The 14538-nt window shown below is 39.6% G+C and overlaps 1 protein-coding gene across 1 annotated transcript in view; it reads left to right on the top strand.

Moving 5' to 3' along the window:
* Positions 1-14538, top strand: part of ROS1 (ROS proto-oncogene 1, receptor tyrosine kinase) — a 131192-nt gene that overhangs the window by 36499 nt on the left and 80155 nt on the right. The window contains exons 14-19 of the mRNA XM_034670773.1: positions 1126-1622; positions 2948-3160; positions 3893-4003; positions 4775-4776; positions 6793-6984; positions 10370-10470. Of these exons, the coding sequence (XP_034526664.1) occupies positions 1126-1622; positions 2948-3160; positions 3893-4003; positions 4775-4776; positions 6793-6984; positions 10370-10470 (1116 nt within the window). The remainder of the gene's footprint in view (positions 1-1125; positions 1623-2947; positions 3161-3892; positions 4004-4774; positions 4777-6792; positions 6985-10369; positions 10471-14538) is intronic.

The following is a 14538-nucleotide window of genomic DNA, read 5'->3' as shown; positions in this document are numbered from 1 at the left end:
CTTTCCTTTCCTTTCCTTTCCTTTCCTTTCCTTTCCTCTCCTTTCCTTCTTTCTTAGAGAGAGTGAGAGGTGTGGGGTGTGGCAAAGGGAGAGGAAGAGAGAGAATCTTAAGCAGTCTTCACGCCCAGTGCAGAGCCTAACTTGGGGCTTGATCTCATGACCTGAGCCAAAATTAAGAGTCAGATGCCTAACCCACTGAGCCACCCAGGGCCCCAGCAGAAGTGTACATGTGTTAGCATCGGTCTCCATGATCACAAATTCTAAATTAGCTTCATTCAAGTTAATCGTTTTGTGTTTTAGTTAAAATTGTATTTACAGGTTTGGTTTTATCAATGAAATATTTTGGTGGTGTTTTCCGTTTCATTATTAAAAATTCATGTGTACTGTTACCATGAGATTTGGCTCCAAATCAGGTGTTTCTTTTCCTAAAATTCTTCCACTGGCTTCTTCTAAGTGCTAGGAGGTCCATCCTAGCTGTTTTGCTCTCTTGTGGGTATTTCTTCATGAATTGTAAAATGGTAGCTCTATTGCCCCACTCAATGGTAAATATTAAAAACAAACAAACAAAAAAACACAAAAAACTTAGTCCACTACAAAATGCAAGGTAGTTTTGCTAGATATTTACAGCGTTACAATAACTGGTTTTAAAAAATGGGTTAAAAGTTTTTGCTTTCTTCTATTTTATCCTCCACCATGCATGGGAAAATGTATGGGAAGAATTAGATTTAAGAATATGTGCATTTTGGAGAAAAGTATTTCACAATAAATAACATGTTTAGCCATGTCATTTTTATATACTATGCTTTCCTTTAAAAGTAGGCTTCGGCAGAAAATCTTAAAGACCCTTTCTGCTCTTAAATTCTGATTCCTTATAAATTCACATATATAATTGGAAGACAAAGCATTGAAAGCGAGGCTGAAATTTTCCAATGTTCCAGCTTCTAACTTAAATGAATAGTGCATATCTTTAGTAAGTACCTTTACCCTGTGCACCTTGGGACACCCTGTACTTAAGGACTGGTGAGATACATGGTTCTGATTGCAACCCAGGACAAAGTAGGGGGCGGAGGTCACTCACCCCCGCTTGCACTGGGTCACATCAGGCTTCTTTTGATCCCATGTCAGGTATGTCTTTTATCTCCTGAAAGATGGCATCTATAGAGTGGATCTCCCCGTGCCATCTGGTCGGGACTCGGAAGCCCTGCGTATTGTGGAGAGTTGCGTGTTAAAGGACTTTGCAGTGAAACCACAGTCCAAAAGAATCATTTACTTCAATGACACCGCTCATGTCTTCATGTCAACGTTTCTGGACGGTTCTGCTTCCCATCTTATCCTAGCTCATGTCTCCTTTGCTGATGTGAAGAGCTTTGCTTGTGAAAACAATGACTTCCTTGTCACAGATGGCAAGGCTGTTTTCCAGCAGGACTCTCTGTCTTTTAATGAGTTCATCGTGGGATGTGACCTGAGTCACATAGAAGAGTTTGGATTTGGTAACCTGGTCATCTTCGGCTCCAACGTCCAGCCGCACCCGTTGCCGGGCCGCCCGCAGCAGCTCTCCGTGCTCTTTGGCTCCCACCAGGCCCTGGCTCAGTGGAAGCCCCCCGCCCTTGCCATAGGAGCCAGTGAGTGCCCCCCCCCCACTGTTGCTGGAAGGAGGAAAGTTTGAATTGCTTGACATCATGACTCAATTTTGAGACCCTGTATGTGATTATTCAGTCATCAACCAGAAGTGCTATTTAGCTCCAGAAAAAGTGCTTATACATTTGTTCTGCCTTTATTGGTTTTGCACTAGAAGGATCTCTATATTTCTCGTGAATATGCCAACACTAGTTGGAACATTTATTGAATGTCTACCAGGAGCCAGGCACTGACATTTTGGTCTGAGTGAATGTGTTAGCCAGAGGGATAGAGCAGGTGGGTTGAGATTTGTATCCATCCAGACCTTCCATGAATTGGAGCAACTTCCTAAAACTCTTTGAACTTGCACTTTCATCTCCGGACAGGCAGTGTGAGTGGAGGGTAAGCAGACGGGCTCTGGAGCTAGCCTGCATGGGGTCAAAGCCTGGTCTTGTCCTTTATTGGCGGGATGATTCTGGGCAGATTACTGAACTGCTCCATGCATTGGGTTTCACTACTAGAAAATGGGAGCGTTAATGACATCTTTCACTGGGATTGTCGTATAGACTGAACTAAGGTGTGTCAGTAAAACACCTAGCACAGTATCTAGCATAGAGGTCGGCACACTTTTTCTGTAAAGGAAGGACTAGATAGTATACATATGTTCAGCTCTGTGGGCCATCTGGTCTCCGTCACAGCCCTAGATAATATGTAAATGAGCAACTGTGGCTGTTCCAGTACAATTTTATATACAAAAACAGGCAGTGGGCCAGATTTGGCCTGTGGGCTGTAGTTTGCCAACTCCTGGTCCTAGAGTATTGAGCAAACATGGGCTATTTTTGGCTTGAAGACAAAGCTAATTATGCCTGCCTGCTGTATATTTCAACCTCTCGAGAGGCAGTTTTTGTTGTTGTTGTTGTTTGGTTTTGTATAGTTTGGGCTTCTGGGACAAAGAAGCTGTACAAACACAGAATTACATTAGAGATTCATCATTAAACGTTGGTTTCTTAGGAGCCTGGGTACACCTGGGGGTGTTATCTGACACACCTCTGATAATTTTATGCAGCCACATGTGTAGCTTTGACTGAGCTTTGACTCTGATGTGTTGGAAATGATGTCCCCTTCGAGGGAGCGTGAACTAAGGCGTGGCTGGAATGGACAGTGTCCTAGTCGTATCGTCAGGGTAACCCTGGCGACTAGCGGGTAGCATGTTTACTGCCCAATTGCCCTTCCACTCAAGATGAAGCTGTAAATGAATTCATGGACAGCCTTTTGTTTGCCCTTGCCTGTCTCATCCTGGTGAGTAATATGGTTTAACTCTTCCGATTAGGCCCCTCTGCCTGGCAGAACTGGATTTATGAGGTGAAAGTATCAATGCAAGACTTTCCTGAAACCACTCATGTTTTCTCGAACATCAGTGGGACCATGCTTCGTGTGCCCGAGCTGCAGAGCGCTACGAAATACATGGTTTCCGTGAGAGCCAGTTCTCCCAAGGGGCCGGGCCCTTGGTCAGAGCCGTCGGTGGGTACTACCCTGGTGCCAGGTGAGAACACGCTCTTGATTTAGGAGTAATTCTGACAAAATAGGTTTATTCCCTGTGTCCTTAACTCCAATGTGGTAAAGAAACTGGAATGAGGATGCATGGATCTCTTGAGTATGTGTTTATTATCTGGATGAGGAAAGCAAATAAAGCATTGTGTGATATTTAATTTATGTTTCTAAATTATTATCTTAACTTTTTCAAGACATTTTTGAGGAAACAATATAATATTCTTCTTCTTTATGGCTTTCTTCTTTCTCATGGTTTATGAAGCAATTAATACCCCCTTGAACCCTGAAGGTCATGGTGAGAGATGTTGAGGGGCTGTAAATTATGCTGAACTCCACCCTCTTGGCTGAAAGAACATGGAAAGAGAACTATACCATTTATATTGCTGTTGTTATCACCATGACTTCTGGGGGCTCTGCATGGAGCCATGGCAACCAATAGCCAAAGGGGGAGGGGAAATGGTGCCATGACCATGACATTACCATAGAGGCGGCATCACCACACATTTCTCTTCACATTCAATTTCAATTATTTACGTAAAAATCAGAAAATACGTTTAACACAATAGATAATTCTGTTAAGCAGATGTAATCACTCATATCCTTCCATAGTATTTTTCAAATGTCAATAGTCTTCTACTTTATAAAGGAAATCTTGGGTATAAGATGTGTACCTTAAAACATGTGCTTCTGTGATATTTCTTTTAATTTCTTTTTCACCAAACAGCTTCAGAACCACCATTTATCATGGCTGTGAAAGAAGATGGTCTTTGGAGTAAGCCATTGAATAGCTTTGGCCCAGGAGAATTCTTATCCTCTGATATAGGAAATGTGTCAGGTAACCATCAAATCCTTGTGCACTTGGATGTCAGGTTTCCACATGTAAGACTCCTAAGCTCTTCAATATATCCAAAGAATTGAGTGTTTTGTTATAAGGTCAATAACGAAAGGAAAAAACATTGACTGAACTATACTACCAGTGATGCCATTAAGAAAATGCCAGTTCTCCAGTATGGGTGTTATTTATTATTTCAAATGTGAGGCTATTTATTGATTTATGTCCATTTTAGTAAGGCTTTGATATAGTTCTCCTGTATTTGAACCTGTCAATGTTATCTCGAGGTAACAACCTATCTTGTTCCACTAAAACAGCTACACTGAAGTTATTTACTATAGTTGGCTGTAAGACTGAAGCAAGGAATGGTTGCATGAAGTTCTAAGTAAAGTGGAAGAAATAATTTCTTGACAAAGACGATTATTAAGTAATAAGTATGTGATTTTGCCTTGAAGACCTTAGGATGAAGGAAAGTCTTCATTGTGGGATGGTGTACTGGTGAGCTTGCCTGTAGATGACATCTTCTCTAATTATGTGAATTATTTGTTCTATTTGCTGGGCCACTAAAAGAACGGCATTTCTGAGCAATAGAGAGAGGAGTTGGACTTAGGAAGCAGTGTGGTCACGGTAGAAAGAATGATGCTTTGGAGTTGTCTTGAATCTGGGCTCCTACTGTTTGAATCTGTGAGGCCTAGGACAGAGATAATCTCACTGAGTCTCAGGTTTACCAAGTCGAAAATGGGGATAATTCCTAATTCATACCTTTGTTTTCAGATGTAAGTGAGGTGTGTTAAGTGTCCAGGACAATGTTTGGCAAAGACGTGGGGCTCAGTGAATATTAATCCCTCTCCGTAGTCCCAGGGGTTGAGATTTCGCGAGAACATTATCGAAACATTCTTGACAGATCNCTTTTTAATTAAGAGGTATTTGTGTGGAAAGGAAGCTTTATATCACTATTTGGTATACTAGTTCTCTATTTTCAGTAATATCTTAAATATATGAAAATGTTCACCTGTGGGTCAGTGTCCTGGAGGAACATGACACACCCCAAGGCATGATTAAAGGAAACCCAGAGAAGCGACTATTTTCAAAGGTGTGGCGAAGGCTAAGGGAAATGAGCAAAGGATGTGGAAGCATGCCCAGGGCTAGGAAGTGTGGGAAGATACAACCACCTTCAGGCAGATGGGGGCAAGGGGCTGAGGGGAAGAAGCTGGTGAGGGCTGTAGTTTTAGGAGCTGCTGACGTGAAACCCAGCCACTGTCAGACCTGAGTGACTAAGGCCACCCGGCCTTCTTTCTTTCTGCCCTCTGATCTTCTGTCAGTGCGTCCATTGGCTGCAGGTCCCTGGAAGCCAGAGGAGTCCAGTTGATGCAGTCTATAGCCCCAGCCTCCGGGGGCGCAGAGTAGGGCGGAGAGGCTGGAAAGTGTAGCTGGATGCAAAAGGAAGCCATCCTGCACAGCTGCGTAGTGGTAGATTTCGAAGAGAAGGATGGCTAATGATGAGAATCGTGGTCTGACCGATCAAGAAATATTATCCTGGAGTCATTTTCTTTTCTTTTTTTTTTTTTTAAAGATTTTTTATTTATTTATTCGACAGAGATAGAGACAGCCAGCGAGAGAGGGAACAGAAGCAGGGGGAGTGGGAAAGGAAGAAGCAGGCTCACAGTGGAGGAGCCTGATGTGGGGCTCGATCCCATAACGCCGGGATCACGCCCTGAGCCGAAGGCAGACGCTTAACCGCTGTGCCACCCAGGCGCCCCCTGGAGTCATTTTCTAATCAGGAGGGCAGTAATTGTCCATTTATTATTCAACAATCATGTATCTACTACCAATGTGTTGAAAGCCATGAGGATAGGCATAGTAGGGAATATAAAGTAAGTAGTAAACATGTATCTGCTTTAAAAAATTCAACTTTATGAGATACAATTCACATACAATAAAATTCACCCTTTTATTGTATAAAATATACTGTTTTTTAGTATGTTCACTGTTGTGCAAACCATCGCTACTCGTCCTTATACCTTTGATGAGATAAAATACATATATAAAATAATAAAAGAAGCATGCAAAGCAATGTATTTAGAGACAAAGCAATGTGGTATAGTCTGAATTCATAAGTGCCAACGATATGCAGGTGGAATGGAGTTGAATGGGGTAAATCTGAGAATACTCCCTGAAATGGATTAGTTTAAAAATAGTTTGAAGGAGGAAGGGGAAGAGTAGATGTAAAAACTGCTTTCAAGTATTTGCTCTATCTCTTACAAAACTGTTTAACCCCAGGAAAAATTACTTAACTTCTTTGAACCTGGTTAACTTGAGATAGAAATCCTTTATAACACATAATAGGTATATATAACACATAATAGGTATTATATAACACATAATAGGTATGCAGTAATGGCAGTAATTAATATTAGGGAAATGTACCGATAGAGAAGAGAAAGGAGAGACGTCATCATTTATCAGGATGTATACATCTTCTCAAGAGTCCAATCAAATGCATTATCTAGCAGTGTTTCAATTGTCTGGTGGTATGATTAGGAAAAGTAAGCATTTTAAGTCAAAATCAATTTGCCTCCCTTTTTTCTAGAGTCATGAAAAGAGAGGAGCTCCACGAGGGTGTTCCCCTTGACTATTATGTCCCCAAGGGTTTGCACACTACTGAGCACATAGTGCTAATAAATATTCGGGATTGGATGAATGGAGCAGTTTACTAATGATTGCAATAAACTACTCAGAAATAACCATGTCATGTGAAAATTATTAACCAACCGTACAATTATGTTTTATAGATACAAAGGCAGTCTCTGTTGACAGGGCACACAGACATCGTGACTCATGTGAAGTTGTTGGTGAATGACATGGTGGTGGATGCAGTTGGGGGTTTTCTCTATTGGACCACATTATACTCAGTGGAAAGCACCAGGCTAAATGGAGAAAGTTCCCTTATACTACAGGCACAGCCTTGGATTTCTGGGAAAAAGGTGACGAATTAAAAATAAGATTTGATCATTTAGTAATATTAAATAGTGCTATTGTATAGTTATGACGATGCTGTTTCTGCTTATTGTGAATAGTTCAGGTAGAATCTGAAAGGAAATACTGTCAAGATGTTGGTATAACGAAAATTTCTCTAAGTCTCATAATTGTCATAATGGATTAAATAAATAAAAATACAATATGGAGAATTTTGTAATTTGCTTTATCTTGAATGGACCCACACTTAAAAGCATCTTAATTTCTGTTTTTATAGTTCTCAGGAATTATATTGGATATTTTAGAGCTTCTTGTTGGGTAATGATTAGATGTTTTCTTATATTCCATCAATTTTGGGTACTGACTGCTCTAAAAACTGCATCACTCCTAGGCAAATTATTTGACTTCTCTTTGTTTCCTTATCTAAAAAATGGGAATATTAGCAATTGTCCTTCTTCTTAGGGCTGTTGCAAAGATTAAATGAGATAATTAATGGGAAGTACTGAGAATAGTTCCAGGCACATGGTAACCACTTAATAGTTAAGTTCTGATTACTGTAACTAAATCTGAAAAACACACCTGATATAGGAATGCTTCTAAACACATGTTACTTCCTCAACGTCTAAGAGCAGTTACCTATTTTCCTAAAACCCTGTAACTATTCATCTTAATTTCTAAATTTTGTGTTTCCTGATTGTAACAGTAACATATGTTTGCTGTAGGAATTTAGAAAAGCATGAAAAAGAAAAGTGTTCATCCTATTTCAACCTAGAATATTCCTTAAATTTTTTCTTATTTTTTAATCATTTTTTTTCTGCCAATAGAGATAAAATACACAAAATATAGATATACCAGATCATTTATAAACAAACGAATTGTGAGTTACGTGATCTCCAATTCCAGGATACGTGGACTGTAATTCCTAGGGTATTTCAAAGACCTTATTTGCATATACAGATTATAGCACAGACATTTAAAAGAAATGAAAATTTACACACATATCCAGAGATTAATCATTCCTGTCAGATCATGGAAACATCCCTTCATTCTATTTTGGGGCCACTTCAGTCTGAATACAGGAGAGTATATTTTTTATGCCTCAATAATAAGTGTTGGGGCAAAGCACTTTTATTTTCGTAAAAGCTTATTAAAGATAATATTATCTCAGGAGTAACTTTTTATCTATTCCTGGGGCTGTGTCAGTAATCTCCCCTACTCCTCCAATCTGGTCATTTGAGACATGTTCACTCAGGAAAGTTCTACAGTGGCCCTGGGGACTTTTCTGTGAATGAGTGAGAAATTAGATTTCTCAGCATGTTTGGGGAAACACACCCTTCCTTAAACCCCCAATCTGAGTCCTCTCACTGGCTGGCGAACGTTGCTGCTTATACAAATCTGTGTTCTGGGTCCATGGTTTGATGTCTTACCCATCTGCTTCCGTTAATGCTAATGGGTGTTTTAAAGGTAACGCATTTTGCACTGAGCAAAACTCTCCATTTCACTATCATTCCTTCGTATGTTACTCATAGACTTATCATGGAGTCATGAGATACTTTGCTGTTAACAGGTATAATAAAGTAGTCAGCCGATTACTTAGAGAAAGACTTGATATTTGTGTGATTCAAAGGGAGAATGCAACGAGATTCTCATCTAAAGTGCACAGATACCCTTTGCCACATCTGATGGATTGGGTGGGCTCCTAGTACATAGTACGTTTTACCACAGGATTAAACCTCAAGCTTTTAGTTTCGATCAAAAGGATTATTTCCAAGGCATGGGCATTATTAAACATAACAACGGTCACCGAAGATTTATGGAACATCCTCTGGCTCTGTTTAAATATGGGCCCAAACCACAGATGCAAAGGAATGAGGTAATGACTCAACACCTGGATTTTGCTTAGAGCTCGAGTAGTTTGCTGTATTCTAGAACAGGGAGTTGTAGAATATTCTTTTTTTAAGAGATAAAAGAGACTTTGTAATTTGGAAAACTCAAGTGCATCTCATTATAAATAACAAACCTGATGACCGCGATTTTACTTTAACTGAGACAATAGTCAATACATTTCTTTTAGCCTGAGGCAAGGACATGATGCAACTCCCCAAGGGCTGGGGATTGCTAGAATAGGGTTTTTTTTTGTTGTTGTTGTTGTTTAATCTTGTGGGAAAGGAGTAGGTTGAGTTTCCTTGAAGACAGAGGCTGTGATATATATGACAGCTGGAGTTTCTCGCAGTGATGGGCCTTTGGAAAGGCCTTGGGGAACCTGTCAGCAAGAATTTTTAGTTCTTGGATACCTTGCTGTATTCTTTTTTACATTTCTCACTGGCTCATCATTTTTGTTTTTATGCTGCGGTGTCTTGTTAAAGACATAGTCATCAACTTTAATCCTTGATTCCTCTTAGCCTCTAGGTCTGCTCTAGAAACAGTCAACCACTCTGAGGTCAGGCACCTGGCAATCTCAGCTTATTTGAAAAAAACCTGTAAAGCCAAAGAAAGCGAATAGTTCCCTTGTGTTGTAACTTCTATCCATGCAGTCTGTTTCATAAGAGAAGCAGTCGTTCCTCAGGCCTTACCTAGACAACTGGACATAAAATTAAGACAGGCACCATTTCAAGAAGATGAGGAAAGATTAGTAAGGAGTGGTTTTCAGATGTTAGCTGGAGATAGAACTTTATATATACCTGACTATTTAATTATAACACATAAAAACCCTGTGTGTATTCTATTTTTTAAATGTGTCAGGATGTTTTGGTTTAATTAACAGAAAATATAATTTAAAATGGCTTAGGACCTTGGTTCTCAAGCTTGGTGACATATTGGAATTATCTGGAGAATTTGAAAACACACTGGAAACGGTTCCAACTCCAGAGATTATAATTTAATAGGAGGCACTCTGGGAATTGAAGGTGTTTAAAGAACTCAGCACATGATTCTAATGTGTATCCACGTTTGGGAACAACAGATTTAAACAACAATGAAATTCACTGGCTGATGTGGCCAGAGTCCAAATTTCTGGCTAGCTTTAGGCAAGGCTTAACACGGTGGTTCAAAGTTCCTGATTCAGTAGGACCTGAAATGTGTTGAGAATTTGTGGTAAGTTTCTAGGTGATGCTGATGCTGTGGGTCCGAGAATCATACTTTGAGAACAACCAGAGCTAAATTTATAGAAGTCCCTGCCTTTTGAGGATTTTTAGAAAACCAGTGTCTATATCCAGATTTCATAGCAATAGGCACACTCACATAATTTTTGTATTCAGTAAAAGGTAAAAATCACTGAGTTTTTTATTCCAAAGAGGATATTAAAGAGAAGTCTATAGCGTAGGTGTGACTTATTCACAAAGATATCCTCCAGACATGTATTTGTTTCATTTTCTTACCTTATTTTCTATTTAGGTAATTGCTCTAACTTTAGACCTTAGCGATGGGCTCCTGTATTGGTTGGTTCAAGACAGTCAATGTATTCACTTGTACGCAGCTGTTCTTCGGGGGCAGAGGTAAGTAATCGCCCTTGAAAACAACTGGTTGAGAATGAGAATGACTTATGGCCTTAGTTATGTGATTATGCATGGGAATTCATTTATTCTTCCAATAAACGTTTACTAATTATACACTGTTTCTGCAGGATTGTGCTTGTGGGGAGAGATAGGTTTGTGAACAACTACTTACAGTGGAATCTGGTGAATCCTGTGATGGGTAGAGAGAGGGTACAGTGAAGACACTGAGAAGAATGCTTCTCGAGAGCCCAGGAAATGGATGGATGTGTTTTTCCCTTTCCTTAACAAAGCAGAGGGTACATGATGGAGTTAGGCGGAAATCTTCCTGTATGGCACACATAAAAACCAGAGTGGAAAGAAGCACATGAGTTATTCTCTTGATCTGTGTTCTCAAACTTAGCCCCAGTTCTCGTTGGCATCACCACATCTTCTGTAATAGCACTGTCTGTCAGGTTTTATTTTCCCTAATTTTTTTCCCATACTTTTTTTTTTTACATTTTTGCTTTTTATTTTATTTTTTACTTTTATTTTTTTGCTTTCATGGATTTCTTTTTTTTTAAATAATTTTTATTTTGTTATATTAGTCACCATAGAGTACATCCCCAGTTTTTGATGCAATGTTCCATGATTCCTTATTTGCATAAAACACCCAGTGCACCATGCAATATGTGCCCTCCTTAGTACCCATCACCGGCCTATCCCAATCCCCCACCCACCTCCCCTCTGAAGCCCTCAGTTTGTTTCCCAGAGTCCACAGTCTCTCATGGTTCATTCCCACTTCTGTTTCCCCCCCTCTTCATTCTTCCCTTCCTTCTCCTACCAATCTTCCTATTTCTTATGTTCCATAAATGAGTGAAACCATATGATAATTGTCTTTCTCTGCTAGACTTATTTCACTTAGCATAATCTCCTCCAGTCCCATCCATGTTGCTCCAAATGTTGTGAAATCGTTCTTTCTGAAGGCTGAGTAATATTCCATTGTATATCTGGACCACATCTTCTTAATCCAGTCATGTGTTGAAGGGCATCTCGGCTCCTTCCACAATTTAGCTATCGTGGACAATGCTGCTATGAACGTTGGGGTGCATATGGCCACCCTCTTCACTACATCTGTATCTTTGGGGTAAATTCCCAGTAGTGCAATGGCTGGGTCATAGGGTAGCTCAATTTTTAACTTTTTAAGGGACCTCCACACTGTTTTCCAGAGTGGCTGTACCAATTTGCATTCCCACCAACAGTGTAAGAGAGATCCCCTTTCTCCACATCCTCTCAAACATTTGTTGTTTCCTGCCTTGTCAATTTTTGCCATTCTAACTGGTGTAAGGTGGTATCTCAAGGTGGTTTTGATTTGAATTTCCCTGATGGCTAATGATTTTGAACATTTTTTCATGTGTGTGTTAGCCATTTGTATATCTTCATTGGAAAAGTGTCTGTTCATATCTTCTGCCAATTTTTTGATTTGATTATTTGTTTCCCATGTATTGAGTTTGAGAAGTTCTTTGTAGATCTTGGATACTAGTCTTTTATCTGTAGTGTCATTTGCAAATATCTTCTCCCATTCCGTGGGCTGCCTCTTAGTTTTTATGACTGTTTCCTTGGCTGTGCAGAAGCTTTTGATCTTGATGAAGTCCCACAAGTTCATTTTATCTTTTGTTTCTCTTGCCTTTGGAGATGTGTCATGAAAAAAGTTGCTCTGGCCGATGTCAAAGACTTTATAGCCTATGTTCTCCTCTATGATTTTGATGGATTCCTGTCTCACATCGAGGTCTTTCATCCATTTGGAGTTTATCTTTGTGTATGGTGTGAGAGAGTGGTCAAGTTTCATTCTTTTGCATATAGCTGTCCAATTTTCCCAGCACCATTTATTGAAGAGACTGTCTTTTTTCCACCGGATGTTTTTTCCTGCTTTATCAAAGATTAGTTGCCCAAAGAGCCGAGGGTCCATTTCTGGGTTCTCTATTCTGTTCCATTGGTCGATGTGTCTGTTTTTGTGCCAGTACCATGCTGTCTTTGTGATCACAGCTTTGTAGTACAGCTCGAAATCCGGCATTGTGATGCCCCCAGCTTTGTTTTTCCTTTTCAACAGTTCCTTGGAGATTCGGGGCCTTTTCTGGTTCCACACAAATTTAAGGGCTATTTATTCCAGTTCTTTGAAAAATGTCATTGGTATTTTGATCGGGATAGCATTGAAAGTGTAGATTGCTCTGGGTAGTATGGACATTTTAACTATGTTAATTCTTCCAATCCATGAGCATGGAATATTTTTCCATCTTTTTATGTCTTCCTCAATATCTTTCAAAAGTGATCTATAGTTTCTAGGATATAGGTCCTTTACGTCTCTGGTTAAGTTAATTCCAAGGTAACGCATGGTTTTTGGTGTTATTGTAAATGGGATGGATTCCCTAATTTCTCTTTCTTCAGTCTCGTTATTCGTGTATAGAAATGCAACTGATTTCTGGGCATTGATTTTGTATCCTGCCACCTTACTGAATTGTTCTATAACTTCTAATAGTTTGGGAGTGGATTCCTTTGGGTTTTCCATATAGAGTATCATGTCATCTGCAAAGAGAGACAGTTNAGGGGTGGAGTCTTTTGGGTTTTCTATATAGAGTATCATGTCATCTGCAAAGAGAGACATTTTGACTTCTTCTTTGCCAATTTGGATACCTTTTATCCCTTTTTGTCTTCTGATTGCTGTTGCAAGGACTTCTAGTACTATGTTGAATAATAGTGGCGAGAGTGGGCATCCTTGTCGTGTTCCTGATCTTAAGGGAAAGGCTTCCAGCTTTTCCCCATTGAGAATAATGCTTGCAGTAGGCTTTTCATAGATGGCTTTTATGAGATTGAGAAATGTACCCTCTATTCCTACACTCTGAAGGGTTTTAATCAGGAAAGGATGCTGTATTTTGTCAAATGCTTTTTCTGCATCAATTGAGAGGATCATATGGTTCTTGAGTCNTTTTTCTGTATCAATTGAGAGGATCAAATGGTTTGTGACTCTTTTCCTGTTGATATGATCTATCACACTGATCAATTTGCGAATGTTGAACCAGTCTTGCATCCCAGGGATGAATCCCACTTGGTCTTGATGGATAATCCTTTTAATGTACTGTTGGATCCTATTAGCTAGGATCTTGTTNCATCTGCAAAGAGAGACAGTTTGACTTCTTCTTTGCCGATTTGGATACCTTTGATCCCTTTTTGTCTTCTGATTGCTGTTGCAAGGACTTCTAGTACTATGTTGAATAATAGTGGCGAGAGTGGGCATCCTTGTCGTGTTCCTGATCTTAAGGGAAAGGCTTCCAGCTTTTCCCCATTGAGAATAATGCTTGCAGTAGGCTTTTCATAGATGGCTTTTATGAGATTGAGAAATGTACCCTCTATTCCTACACTCTGAAGGGTTTTAATCAGGAAAGGATGCTGTATTTTGTCAAATGCTTTTTCTGCATCAATTGAGAGGATCATATGGTTCTTGAGTCTTTTCTTGTTGATATGATGTATCACATTGATTGATTTGCGAGTGTTGAACCATGCTTGCATCCCAGGTATGAATCCCACTTGGTCATGATGGATAATCCTTTTAATGTACTGTTGGATTCTATTAGCAAGGATCTTGTTGAGGATTTTGGCATCCGTATTAATCAGGGAAATCGATCTGTAATTCTCCTTTTTGATGGGGTCTTTGCCTGGTTTGGGGATCAAGGTAATACTGGCCTCATAGAATGAGTTTGGTAGCTTTCCTTCTGTTTCTATTTTTTGAAATAGCTTTAGGAGAACAGGTATTATTTCTTCTTTGAATGTTTGGTAGAATTCCCCGGGGAATCCGTCAGGCCCTGGACTCTTGTTTTTTGGAAGGTTGTTTATCACTGACTCAATTTCTTCATAGTTAATTGGCCTATTTAAGAAATCTATTTCTTCCTGTTTCAGTCTTGGTAGTTTATAGGTTTCCAGGAAGGCCTCCATCTCTTCCAGATTGTTTAGTTTTTTGGCATATAGCTGTTGATAAAAGTTTCTAATAATCCTTGCAATTTCAATGGTGCTGGTCGTGACCTCTCCCTTTTCAGTCAT

This window comes from Ailuropoda melanoleuca, chromosome 10, assembly GCF_002007445.2.
Source record: "Ailuropoda melanoleuca isolate Jingjing chromosome 10, ASM200744v2, whole genome shotgun sequence".
Lineage (NCBI taxonomy): Eukaryota > Metazoa > Chordata > Mammalia > Carnivora > Ursidae > Ailuropoda > Ailuropoda melanoleuca.
The sequence above is the reverse complement of the archived record's forward strand: the minus strand, read 5'-3'. Positions and strand labels throughout refer to the sequence as shown.